Source organism: Phaseolus vulgaris, chromosome 2 (genome assembly GCF_000499845.2).
Source record: "Phaseolus vulgaris cultivar G19833 chromosome 2, P. vulgaris v2.0, whole genome shotgun sequence".
NCBI lineage: Eukaryota > Viridiplantae > Streptophyta > Magnoliopsida > Fabales > Fabaceae > Phaseolus > Phaseolus vulgaris.
In genome coordinates, this window is record NC_023758.2 from 3,702,834 (window position 1) to 3,716,353 (window position 13,520).

Here is a 13,520-nt window from a genome sequence, read left to right on the forward strand (position 1 = left end):
ACCAATTTAAATTACTACTTCAAAACCAATTTAACTTCTACTATATGGAAATTAATTGACCAAAACTATAATATAAAAAAGAATTCAATCAATCATTATATCATATAAAGATTGACTTAATGATCAAATATATAAAGATGAAAGTTAATTACTATATTATTTTAAATAGTGAATATTTATGATTAAAATATTTTTTATTTTTTAGTTAATTATGTTGGAGATCTCAAAGATTAAGACATTTCATAATATATAAGTGGGTGCAAACCTCACCTTATAAGTTGGTTTTATAAGGTTGAGTTAAGTTTAAAGTTCATGGTATCAAAGTCATTTTGAGCTTATCCTAACGATAATTTATTGAGTTTATTAGGTCACCCGCTCTCGGGTTAGACCATTCATAAATATATAGTCTCATCGACTAGAGATTAAGACATTTTATAGTATATAAGTGAGTGCAAACCTTATCTGTATTGGACTACCCGTTATCAGACCGCTATTGAATCACCCATAAATATATAGTTTTATCGATTAGATATTAAAACATTTCATAGTATATAAGTGAGTGCAAACCTTACATTATAAATCGGGTTTATAAGGTTGAATTAGACTTAAGTCCACTTCTTAATAAATTACTTAATATTTATATTTTTATCTTTGTTCCTAAATTTAATTTTAATAAATTATCAATAATTAAAACTTAGTTTATATAATAGTTTAAATTATTGATTACAAATTTAAAATAAAAATATTTAAATTTATTATTTATTTATATATTCATTTTAATTATAATTTAGTTTTATATGCATTACAAAATATTTATCACAAACAAAGATAGAAGGAAAGTGTTATGAGTCAAGATTTCTCATAAGTGAAATACAGATCAAACACTATTATATCTCCCATAAGGGATTATGCAGCAAAACCAAAAGTGCATACAAATATTTTAAAAAAATATTAAAGTTGTTCAAGTTGTATAAAACAATATAAAAGTATGTCACATTCTTCAACCACAAACTCTACCAACCGAATAAGCAATAATTTCACAAACAAGAGTGGTTATTTATTACATTAAGTGTCTTTGTTTTTATACACTGTGAAGGACACTCAAGCACCAAGTTCATATAACAAATCATGTCCATAAAATATCCACATATTACTTCAAACTCAACTAATTTGTAAACAACCTTAGTAGTAGAAAATAGATTAAGAAAACAACCTTGTTTCTTCCCATGGTTACTCTTCAACACCTTCAACATTTAATTCAAACACACACTCTGTTCTTTATATCTTATAATCATAAGCTTCAACATTTATTTCAAACACACAATTTCTTCTTTACATCTTATAATTATATTCTCTTCAATTGTTGTTTGATTTGTATAGTTGTTACTTATCTGCTAAAAATATTAGAAAATTACCCAAAATATATTCATAAAACTACCAAATAAAAAAAAAAAGAATGCAAAGAGTCAATGTTAAATAATAAAAAAAAAGAGATAGTATAATCTCGAGTTATAATCAAAATGATTACAATGATTACAACGATAATATATGCATCCCATCTTAAATATTAAAATTTAGAAATACAATTATTAATTTGATAAAAGAAGGTTAAAAATAAAATCGGGTAGGGGCCAAATAGCCTTAATGGCGAATAGGGTAGGGCATGGTGTGAGTGTTATACTGCGACACTGTGGAGAACAACGGTCTCAATGGTAAGTCCAGGTCCAAACCCAAACAAAACACCCCATTCAAGTCCTTCACCTGTCGTTTTAAGTCCATTTTCAACTGATTTCCTCCTCATCTCATCCAAGATGAATAGCACACATGCACTTGACATGTTCCCATAATTGCTAAGCACATCTCTAGTGGCCTTCATCTTTTCAGGTTTCAAACCCAACTTTTGCTCAACTTGGTCCAGAATTGCAGGTCCACCAGGGTGTGCAATCCAGAAGATGGAGTTGTAATCAGAGATGTTCAATGGGTTGAAGGCCTCAAAAAGTGCCTTTCCAATGTTCTTTGAGACAATCCCAGGAACATCCTTAAGGAGGTGAAACGTGAGTCCAACTTCACGAAGGTGACCATCAATAGCACCATCACTGTCTGGAGCAATGGTCTGTGCAGTCCAAACCAGCTCAAACAAAGGCTTCTCAATCTGTGGAATTGGGTCAGAACCAACAATCACTGCAGCTGCTCCATCTCCAAACAATGCCTGTCCCACAAGACTGTCTAGGTGGGTGTCACTTGGCCCACGGAAGGTCACCGCAGTTATCTCAGAACACACCACAAGCACACGGGCACCCTTGTTGTTCTCAGCCAAATCCTTGGCCAATCGAAGAACCGTGCCTCCTGCAAAGCACCCTTGTTGGTACATCATGTATCTCTTCACATAGGGCCGAAGTCCCAAGAGTTTGGTGAGTTGGTAATCAGCACCGGGCATGTCCACGCCACTGGTGGTGCAAAATATCAAGTGTGTAATCTTTGACTTTGGCTGCCCCCACTCCTTTATGGCCTTCACTGCAGCCTCTTTCCCTAGCTTTGGTACCTCTACCACCACTATGTCTTGCCTCGCATCCAAAGAAGGTGCCATGTAAGCACACATGTTAGGATTCTCCTTCAGTATCTCCTCGTCCAGGTGCATATATCTCTTCTTTATCATCGACTTGTCACCTGAAATATTTTAAACCAATATGAATGTTAATCATCTTCATTGAACATCATAAACTTGTTAAATTTAGGATTTTGGTAGATATGAGAAGATGAGAGGACTTACACATGCGCTGGAACTTCTCTTTGAGGTCGGTCATGTGCTCACTGTTTGTGATTCTGAAGTAGTAATCAGGATATGTGCTTTGATCAACACAGTTTGATGGGGTTGCAGTTCCTATGGCAAGGATGGTTGCTGGGCCTTCTGCCCTTTGAGCCTGGCGGATCTCGGATACACTCACCATCTTAGTTTTCTTGAATAGAACCAATGAAGTGGTGATTTTGACGATGGTTTAGAACACCGAATCAAGCACTGCGATTTGGTTAAAAGATGAAAGAAGTGACCAAGTTCACAGCACTTGAGTGGTAGAGAGGGTTGTTGGTTTGGTTGCTGAAGTTGTGTGTTTGAAGATGTTGGAGGAGTTAGCATTTTATATGTATGCAAGGGTGGATAGGAAGTAGGGTAGGTGAGTATCACGTGCAACACCAAAGCCTTCTTACGTTGAAAACATATATTTTTTGCACTGCCTACCATGTCTGCTTCCTAGTTCGTGAGGTAGGAGTTTGGTGGCATATTTTTGAAGACCATCTCCATCCACATATAACTCATTCATTCATTCACTGTTAAATTTAGTAACCAATAATTGGTGATATTTTATGCATCTCTACCCTATGAAAATATTTAATCACAGTGCGTCCAACTTTTTGTGTGTTTTTAACTTTTAATTTGAGTCAAGCTTGGTAGCGCAGCAAGATTGTCTACCACTTGTATTGGTAGGTGGACTGTTAAATAACATCGACGGCCACAATCAAATGAAAGTAAATTCTACGGGCAGATTTGCGCCACGTCAGGTTTTTGAATTGCACAACACTACCTCTTTCATATATTTTATTGTATATTTTCTACTTGGTTACATGGTTGGTCAAGGTCAAGCATAATTGAGTTCTATTAAGCCAAAAAAAAATGTGGGCACTGAATATTTTAATTAAATTTCAACGAGAGAAGTTTATTCTTGAACGGTCAAGGTAATAGAGCTACCTACCCATTTTGAACCAAAGAAGCATTTTTAGTTTGCTTGATGCTCCTTTATTTATACAATAACAAGTTTTTAGATAACATTTTCGGTATATGTTTGTTGATGTTACTGAACTATAAGAGTATCTCCTTTTTATCTGAATAAATAAAAGAGAAAAGTTTTGTTGAAATATGAAGAGTAAAAAACACTTTTGACATTGTTTATCATAATATAATAATATTTTTAAATTAATATATATATATATATATATATTAATTTATTAAAAGGTGAAGGGTATGTTTTTACTATTGAGAGTTTTAATATATTACCATCCTAAATAAAAACGATACCTGTGAGAAGTAATTTAATCATGACTTATTTATCATGGGTTGATATAACTAAAGTGCCGGAGTTAAATATTGTAGTGGTTTAGAATTCCACATTTGTCCAATAATAATAATAAAAAGATAATAATAAAAAGTTAATTGTAATTTGTATTTTTTTTTATCAGCAAAGAATTAAGTAAATTAATGATACTTCAGGGTATTCCAACTCTTATACAAATACCATCAACAAGTCTAAAGAAAAAATAAGAATAGCAACTACAAAGAGTGACATAAAGCTGCATAATATCTAGCGGAACCAAAGTTTTCATCCACAACTTGGTTACCGAACACAAAGGAAGAAAATGTAGGGACCTAAGTCCCCTTCCCACATCAATGTTGATCTTACATTTGCATCGTACATCACAACAGCTTGCCCAAAAACCTTCCAAAAATCCTTGGTCTATCATTGCATGAACTCCACATACACTGCCATTTTGTTCCATCATTTTATCTAAAACGAGTCTTAGGTGATTGGCAAGTGGAATGGCACGTTGGCTCTCTCACCCCTACTTCTTTCTTAGGTGGCTTTGAAGAAAGTATATCATCTCCAGCTTATGAATATGAATGTGTGTCCACATTTTTTATTTTTATTATTGTATGTATATTATTATATGTGTATTCGTATATTTTAAATGTCAAATATCACTAAAAAAAATAAGATAAAAATATTTTCTCTCATCAACTATGAGTTTCAACATACAACATACAATTTTAATAATTAAGTTATAGTACAAAATATATTACACAAATTCAAATTTATAACACAATGAACATAATTATATTAAAGCAATTACGTCATTTGTTTCATTCTCAAGACTTGTAAATCATTAATTTTGATTTGTTACTAATATAAAATTAAAAAAGAAATATAATAATGAAAAGAAAAAGAAGAAGAATAAGATGAGAAAGTCCCACTACAAGAAAAAAATCAATTTATCTATCGAAGAATTCCATAGGTAACAATCAAAATTCGTAGGTAAGTCAACATGACCTATGGAATACCACAAAACAAAATTCGTATGTAGTGTGTTCGTGGGTAATGAAGACAGGAGTTACCCACCAACTCCAGTCCATGAGTAAATCCAAAAATAATTCAACATATTTTATTTTTAAATTTTCAATTATTATTTGAATCTTTTTTTTTTATTATTATTATTGTAGTGTAACATTTATTTTATTTTATTTTAAGATAATTGAATTTAATGTACTAAAAATAAAATGTTTTTTTTAATCATCTAAAAGAGTTAGTATTAAGAGTGACAATAGACTTGGTTTTAGGTAAAGTCTTATTTAAAATTTGTTAATAAAAATAATATAAAGAAGATATTTCAATAAGATATTAAAAAAATTAGTCATCTTCATTAAAATATTTTGTAGCAAAATTTGATAAGATACTCTGATACATTTACATACATATAGAGGAAAAATGGACGCAAAAAAATAATTATTTTTAATCAAGCCTTCTAACAATTCTCATACTTGAATTCATATTTTTATCTTAATTGAATGAATTGAAATATAAAATAAATTTTTAATTTTTCAGCAGAAGAAATAATTATTTTTATAATTAATAATTTTTAAAAAAATATTTTTTTATGCGGGTTGACCCGCACACCTCTTATGCGGGGCGGGCTAGTGAAATAAACCTGCATTCCTTGCATAGGGCGGACCAAACACAGAACAAGCCTATACGAGGCGAGTCAACCTGCATTGTCATCCTAATTAGTAATTAGAATGACACTAAGTTGACTCTTGAACTTCTTGATATACAATTTGTTATTTTAAATTATGATATTTTATTGAGTTTTTTATATTTAAATTTTGTTACAACACATATGACACACAAGTTTATGACACATAAGTTTACAACGACAGTTGGTAACTACAGCTTCAATAACTAATTATTTTTTGTATTTAAATTTATTGCTATTTAAAGATTTTTTTTTTGGAATGTAATATAGGGTTTAATGACTCAGATAAACAAGATTTAATTGATCAATTTTAAGATTACTTTTAAAATTTTGTATCTATAATTTTAAAATAATATTTTCATCATTTAAAAGAGATAATCACGGTTAAATGTTTTGTCACATATATATGCAGAATTACTAATTAGTGTGAGATGTAAAATAGGATTATCGGTAGCCTGCAATATAGTTCTCATGTTTGTGTTGGTAATATTGAAGACTCTTTCTTTTGGCTTCTACTAAACTTATAGAAGGTTGCTAAACTTTTCAAGATATTAAAAGAGTAAATGAGTAATATATCCCATCTTCAAGAATGCATGGTATAACTTGGTTTGTTGCAACAAGATGATAAATAAATTATAGTTACAATTCATGAGATAAACATATGTTTTTTATTCTTTTGATTTCAAACCACATTTAAGCCTGAACTTGTGTGAGAAGTTAGTTGGAAAGAGTTTTGTGGTGATATTTTCCCCAAGTAAAGAAGAATTCTCAAATGGCTTAAAGTTCTCTACCACAAATATAAGAAATCCTTCAATTCAATGGTATGACATTTTTCTCAATTGATAATGTCACAAGCTGTCAAGAGTTGAATTTTAATGGCACTTATTTATCATAATGGTTGAATCAACATATTTCTTCCACGTTGATGATAATTTTTTTTGTTTAATTTTACCTTTTCAATATCAAACTTTGTAAATATATTTTCATGAGTGTCATTAGACAACTATTTAGATCTCTTGAGTTGAAATACCTATAAATATTAAATTCAAAAAATTTATTATGATTCCAATGATTGATAAAGTTTATTTATTCTAATATTGTTGAAAACTTTAACAACATTTTTTTTATCAGCAAAGAATAGAATATAATATAATAAAGAGATACTTCAGTACCTCAATCTGTATACAAAATTCATGAAATCCAACACTAAACCAGCTCATATACAATAACCATGAGACCCAATACAAACTAAAGAAGAGATCCTACAACCAGCTCCAATACATACACAAGAGTCTCAAAATCCACCTATGAGCAAAGAAAACATAGATAGGACCTAAAGAATCTCATTCTTCGGTGCCTATTAAAGACAAAGGGAGTGTGGCCACAAAAGCTTATATACACAGTTAGGCATTCAAAGATAATGGCTTAGAAACCATGTGCATTTTCCTAGTGACTCCAGCACAGTTGCAACTTGAGTAAGGCATAGAGACTACCACGTGTCAATACAACAAATCATATGCACTAATGTCCTCTTTTTTCTTATCAGCAACGAATTAATGAAATAAAAGGGACAATTCATAAATGTCTTAACCCTTATACAAAGAAAAGCCAACTAAGATAAACAACAGAATAGGCAACACAAAGCCTAGCTAACAAAACATCAACTTAAGAGCATCGTTTGTATCTTAGTCTAACATAAACACCTACACCTAAATGATACTACACCATGTGTTGTCACAAGAGACCCAAACACCAACTATAAAACAAACCTGTGTTGCAGAAGGCACCGAATACAACTTCACCTACCTCTTTGAGTGCTATCTGCTCACATCCCCAACTCACCGACTCCATCTATCATATCAGCGTAGTACCTCATGATCCCCTTTTATACCTTGTTTTTGGTTTAATGGCTACCATTCTACACTTATCCTCCGAACCTGGTATACCCTTCCCCCTTACAACCTACCCCCTTACATTCAATTGTCAATAACAGCAGCATCTCACACTAATGCCCTGTTATTCAACATTTCTTATTCAACATCAAGTTATTTAATTCTTACTTTACAGATTGCTTTAAGTAAACAAATATATCACGACGTGGCATTAAAAAAAATATTTGAATTAGAATTCTATATATAAAGAAGAGGATGTTCACAGGTTGATATCAAAGTTGTTTTTTCCACTTAAATGCTTTGCTCAAAGAACTAATATTTAAATTGTCACTCCGTGGAAAGATGTTGCTAGACTTTTAAAAAAAATAATAACAAATACATAATAGAAACAGATAATGATCATAAAAGATAAAAGATGTAATTTTATATGGTTGTTATTAATTAGGCTAAAAGGCCACCAAACCATGTATAGTTTTAATGTAAATTACAACCTCCAGCAAGTTCTAAAATTGGTACATAATAAAATAATATGATAGGGGCATGGTGGGTGTTATACTGCGACACTGTGGAGAACAACGGTCTCAATGGTAAGTCCAGGTCCGAAACCAAATAAAACACCCCATTCAAGTCCTTCACCTGTGGTTTTAAGTCCATTTTCAGCTGATTTCCTTCTCATCTCATCCAAGATGAAAAGCACACATGCACTTGACATGTTTCCGTAATCACTCAGCACATCTCTAGTGGCCTTCATCTTTTCAGGTTTCAGACCCAATTTTTGCTCAACTTGGTCTAGAATTGCAGGTCCACCAGGGTGTGCAATCCAGAAGATGGAGTTGTAATCAGAGATGTTCAATGGGTTGAAGGCCTCAAAAAGTGCCTTCTCAATGTTCTTTGAGACAATCCCAGGAACATCCTTAAGGAGGTGAAACGTGAGTCCAACTTCACGTAGGTGGCCATCAATAGCACCATCACTGTCTGGAGCAATGGTCTGTGCAGTCCAAACCAGTTCAAACAAAGGCTTCTCAATCTGTGGAATTGGGTCAGAACCAACAATCACTGCAGCTGCTCCATCTCCAAACAATGCCTGACCCACAAGACTGTCTAGGTGGGTGTCACTTGGCCCACGGAAAGTCACTGCAGTGATCTCAGAACACACCACAAGCACACGGGCACCCTTGTTGTTCTCAGCCAAATCCTTGGCCAATCGAAGAACCGTGCCTCCAGCAAAGCATCCTTGTTGGTACATCATGTACCTCTTCACATAAGGCCGAAGTCCCAAGAGTTTGGTGAGCTGGTAATCAGCACCAGGCATGTCCACACCACTGGTGGTGCAAAATATCAAGTGTGTAATCTTTGATTTTGGCTGCCCCCACTCCTTTATGGCCTTCACTGCAGCCTCTTTCCCTAGCTTTGGTACCTCTACCACCACTATGTCTTGTCTCGCATCCAAAGAAGGTGCCATGTAAGCACACATGTTAGGATTCTCCTTCAGTATCTCCTCGTCCAGGTGCATATATCTCTTCTTTATCATCGACTTGTCACCTGAAACATTGTAAACCAATATGAATTTTAATCATCTTCATTCAACATCGTAAACTTGTTAAATTTTGGATTTTGGTAGATATCAAAAGATGAGAGGGACTTACACATGCGCTGGAACTTCTCTTTGAGGTCGGTCATGTGTTCACTGTTTGTGATTCTGAAGTAGTAATCAGGATATGTGCTCTGATCAACACAGTTAGATGGGGTTGCAGTTCCAATGGCAAGGATGGTTGCTGGGCCTTCTGCCCTTTGAGCCTGACGAATCTCGGATACACTCACCATCTCAGTTTTCTTGAATAGAAGTAATGAAGTGGTGATGTTGAGATGGTAGAGAGGGTTCTTGGTTTGGTTACTGAAGTAGTGTGTTTGAAGATGTTGGAGGAGTTAGCATTTTATATGAATGCAAGGGTGGATAGGAAGAAGAGTAGGTGAGCATCACGTGCATGACCAATTGCCACTTTACGTTGCAAACACATTTGTTGTAGTGTTAGTATATCATGTGGTAGTTTGTGACGTAGAGTTTGGTGGCATATTTTAGAAGACGATATCTACCTCCGTTAACTCGTCATCTATCTTTGAATTGACCAACCAATAATTGGTGATATTTTATCACGTGTGTCGAACTTGGCCGTGGAGTGAAAATATTGAATGAATTATTCTCCTACCGTCCATCAACTACAGATGCTGTGGGTTGACTTTTTTAATCCAGGGTTAATTTATGCTAATGCTGTTATTTAGTTTTACTAGTTTTAATCAAAAGTTGTTTAGAACTTTAAGAGTTGTAAAGTATATTTTCCTAAATAATTAACACAGTTTTGTAACGTTAATTGGAGTGAACGGTGGTAGCGCAGGAAGATACCGGAGGCAATAGTGTTGGTAGGTTGCAGGTGAAGTAATCGAACGGTCACAATGAAATCCCAATTAAATCAGAGACCACTAATTCTTCATATTGTTTTATTGTACATTCTCTCCTGTTGGTTACTTTCGTTTGTCATCATCAAGCAGCATTAAGTTCTATGAACCCATAAAAGAATGTGCCCACTCAATATTTTAAATTAAAATTCAAAGTGATTAGTTCATTCTTCTACGGTCAACCTATTAGAGCTACCATTCTTTTGATTTGCCCTTCTATTTATATCATATTTTTTAATAACATTCTTTAAATGCTTTTTTTTTTCATATTTCATATTTTAAAATTTGTTACTTGATTTTTTATTAACTAATTAGATATCAATTTAAAATTTATTTATTAATAATATAAATTATTTTAGATACTAATAAATTTTGTAGTCTTTAAAATAATATATAATTTAGTGAACACAGTAACTAATTACTTTTTATCTTTAAAATTAATTTATATTTAATTATGTTTTTAGTAAATGGAATTTTTTCACTCGTGGATCATTAGACCAAGAGATTTACCCGTTGGAAAACGATTATTTTGAAGTTCGTAAATGAGACTCGATTAGGTGGCTAGGGACTGTTTGATGGTTTCCTCAGTAACATTTTCATTTTTATATTTTTGCAAGTGTTGGCATGTAAGTTTACAATGAGTGACTTTGGGTAGGCGTATGTAAGTGTTGATAAGTTTTTTCAAAGTTAATGTCGATTAGGATTATATAACCGAACATGGATTGTCTACTTGTAAGAATAATTGACTTCTAGTCGATCAAAAGATAGTCAATCACTTAATTAGGTGACAGATGAAGATCTGCAAGCAGAGTTGGTTAAAGAGGAGTTAACTTTGAGTCTTAGGTACAAATGGTAGAACCAAACATGAAAAAATATTTTGCAAAGTATAAAGTGGTCCTTTATGTTTTATGCTTTGCTTATAGTGTAATTTATTATTATTTTTACTTTAATTTACAAATTTAAAGAAGTTTATTTTTTACATTTAATTTTTTTAAAAAAATTATTTTATAAATTATTTTCTAGATGCATTTATATACAATAAAATTTGTACTCACTTTCACTAAATCTACAATCTCACTTTCCACACTGTTTTTATCTTTTTTTTTATCTCGTCATTTTCTTAATCTAAACACATTTTGTTTTGATTGGGAGTGGAGAGAAAAACAAAATGATTAGAAAGATAATACAAAATTAGTATGTTTGGATTAAAGAAAATTAAATATATTTGAATATAAAGTTTGTAGATATGATTGATTTTTTTTTTAATTTTAATAATATTATATTATTTATTTTACTATAATAATTAAAAACGTAAATATGAATAAAAAATTAATCAATATCAATCAATTATGTTCAAGACATAATCGATTATGAAAGACAAAAACATAATTGATTATGAATGAGAATATAATTGATTGTGACTACAATTTGCATAAAAAAGTAAAAATAAAAAAATGACTTCAATTTACATCACCGGTGCAGAAACACACAACGAGTGCGGCTATTTTGAATATATAAATGTGGATATATAGCTGCATTTGATCAACACGCACTTGTAAATCGAAGAGATACAAATGCGGTTATATATCCGCATTTATAAATATCATTTATAAGTGCGGCTATTTCTTTTAGCCACATTTGTATATGCTTCAGTAAATAAATAATAATAATAAATACGTTCAAATGTAACCTATAATGTACAAATTATTTATAAATAATATATAAATTATAATACATAAGAAAATAAATTCAAAATATTAAAGAAAAATTCAAAAAACTTAAAACAGAACACTAACCTTATGTATGAACCAACATTGGTGGTGAAGAGTGGCAGGAGAGTGCCAGCAATGACGACGGCAACGGAAGCGGTGGCGGAGCAGCAATGGAGATGAGAATGTCAATGGAACAGTTCAACCACAATGCAAGGAGAAAAAACAAATATAAGGAAAACGAAAAAAATTTATACGTAGTTAAGATGTAGAGGAAGAAAGCAATTCAAGAAACTCACAATGGCACAAATTAATGAAGATGCAGAAGAAGAGAAGAACTGCAAGCGTACGCGAGCGCAGGAACGGTGAAAACGAAAGGCAAAGTGGAAAAGAAAATATGAAAGTGGTGTGGTGCAATTCAAATTTTAGGGTAAAAAATGATTTACAAGTGCGACTATTCAAATAGCCAGCCGCATTTGTAAATTAAGCGCTTTGATTTACAAGTGCGGCTATACAAATAGCCGCATTTGTAAATCAAATTAATTACAAAAATGTCACCGCGTTTTTTACGGATGTGTTTGAGCGCAAAACCGCACTTAATAAATAATATTCTTTTCATCATTTTGTACTAGTGCATAAATCTTTTTGTCAGAAAATTTGTATTTTTTCAATTTTTAGTCCACACTACTTCTTTTTTTGTCGTTAGATCCAAACACAGAATATATTTTTCTTTATCAATTGTTCTCACATTGATGTTGCATAATTACACTCCTATAAATTTTTTTTATGTAATTTTCTACATAATTTCGTCTCACTCAATCAAAATGTTATGGATGAACATTTATTTAAATTTCTAAGCAACTTGTCTCCCACACCTTTGAGGATCAATCATATATTAATGGACTATTTTTTTTATACAATTTTCTCACTAAGCATGTCTCTACACTCAATTGGGTGCAACTTACACTCAATTTTGAAAGATTTTTTTATTCATTGAATTATATGTAGATATGTAGATATTTTAAAGGATATTTTATAATGAAAAATGTTATATGTAGAATAAATTGTACAAAATTTATTTATAAAGAAGAGAAAATATATAAACCAAAGTATGAAATATCATACGATATGAAGAAAAAATAATAGAAATAAAATGTATTATTATATATATTATTACATAAGTAAAAATAAGGACAAAAGAGGAAAATACTACCATTCTAAATGACTTTCTCCTCGAATATTTACATATAAGTAGAGGGAAAAAAATCACTACCCAATTCAAATCATAGATATCTCCTCACATAATTTTTGTAAACAATAAATTCTTAAAACAGACATATAATATGAATGGAACTTCTTCTCTTAGTATATCTTCCTTTCCCATGAGTCAACCTCCTCTTATGTCATTTTCCACATTAACATTATGTACAAATCTTATAGATAAATTTCTAAGACGGTTTTCTATGAGTATGTTTCTCATAATTAACAATGTGATTGAAATTACAAACTTATAGTTAATTGAAATTCTGTTATAATTTTATATATTAACACATATTCCTGACCAATTTTCTCATCTTTGTTTTGTTGTATTCACGGTCCAGTTTTTCATTTTCATTCCAATTTTAACTCTTGTAAATTAAATGAATAGCAAAATACAGTTTATAACAAG

The 13,520-nt window shown here is 31.7% G+C and overlaps 2 protein-coding genes across 2 annotated transcripts; both read right to left on the reverse strand.

Annotated features, from left to right (window-relative positions):
• Window positions 1–1,472: 1,472 nt before the first annotated feature.
• Window positions 1,473–3,277, reverse strand: LOC137810309 (chalcone synthase 17-like). The gene is made up of 2 exons (XM_068611503.1): window positions 2,771–3,277; window positions 1,473–2,667 (listed from the first exon to the last, which is right to left on the reverse strand). The coding sequence occupies exons 1-2, from the start codon at window positions 2,946–2,948 to the stop codon at window positions 1,676–1,678; spliced, it is 1,170 nt and encodes a 389-aa protein (XP_068467604.1). The 5' UTR covers window positions 2,949–3,277; the 3' UTR covers window positions 1,473–1,675.
• A 4,822-nt stretch (window positions 3,278–8,099) lies between these two features.
• LOC137810310 (chalcone synthase 17-like) lies at window positions 8,100–9,698 on the reverse strand. The gene is made up of 2 exons (XM_068611504.1): window positions 9,335–9,698; window positions 8,100–9,230 (listed from the first exon to the last, which is right to left on the reverse strand). Exons 1-2 carry the CDS (start codon window positions 9,510–9,512, stop codon window positions 8,239–8,241), a joined length of 1,170 nt encoding a protein of 389 aa, XP_068467605.1. The 5' UTR covers window positions 9,513–9,698; the 3' UTR covers window positions 8,100–8,238.
• Between the last annotated feature and the right edge of the window lie 3,822 nt (window positions 9,699–13,520).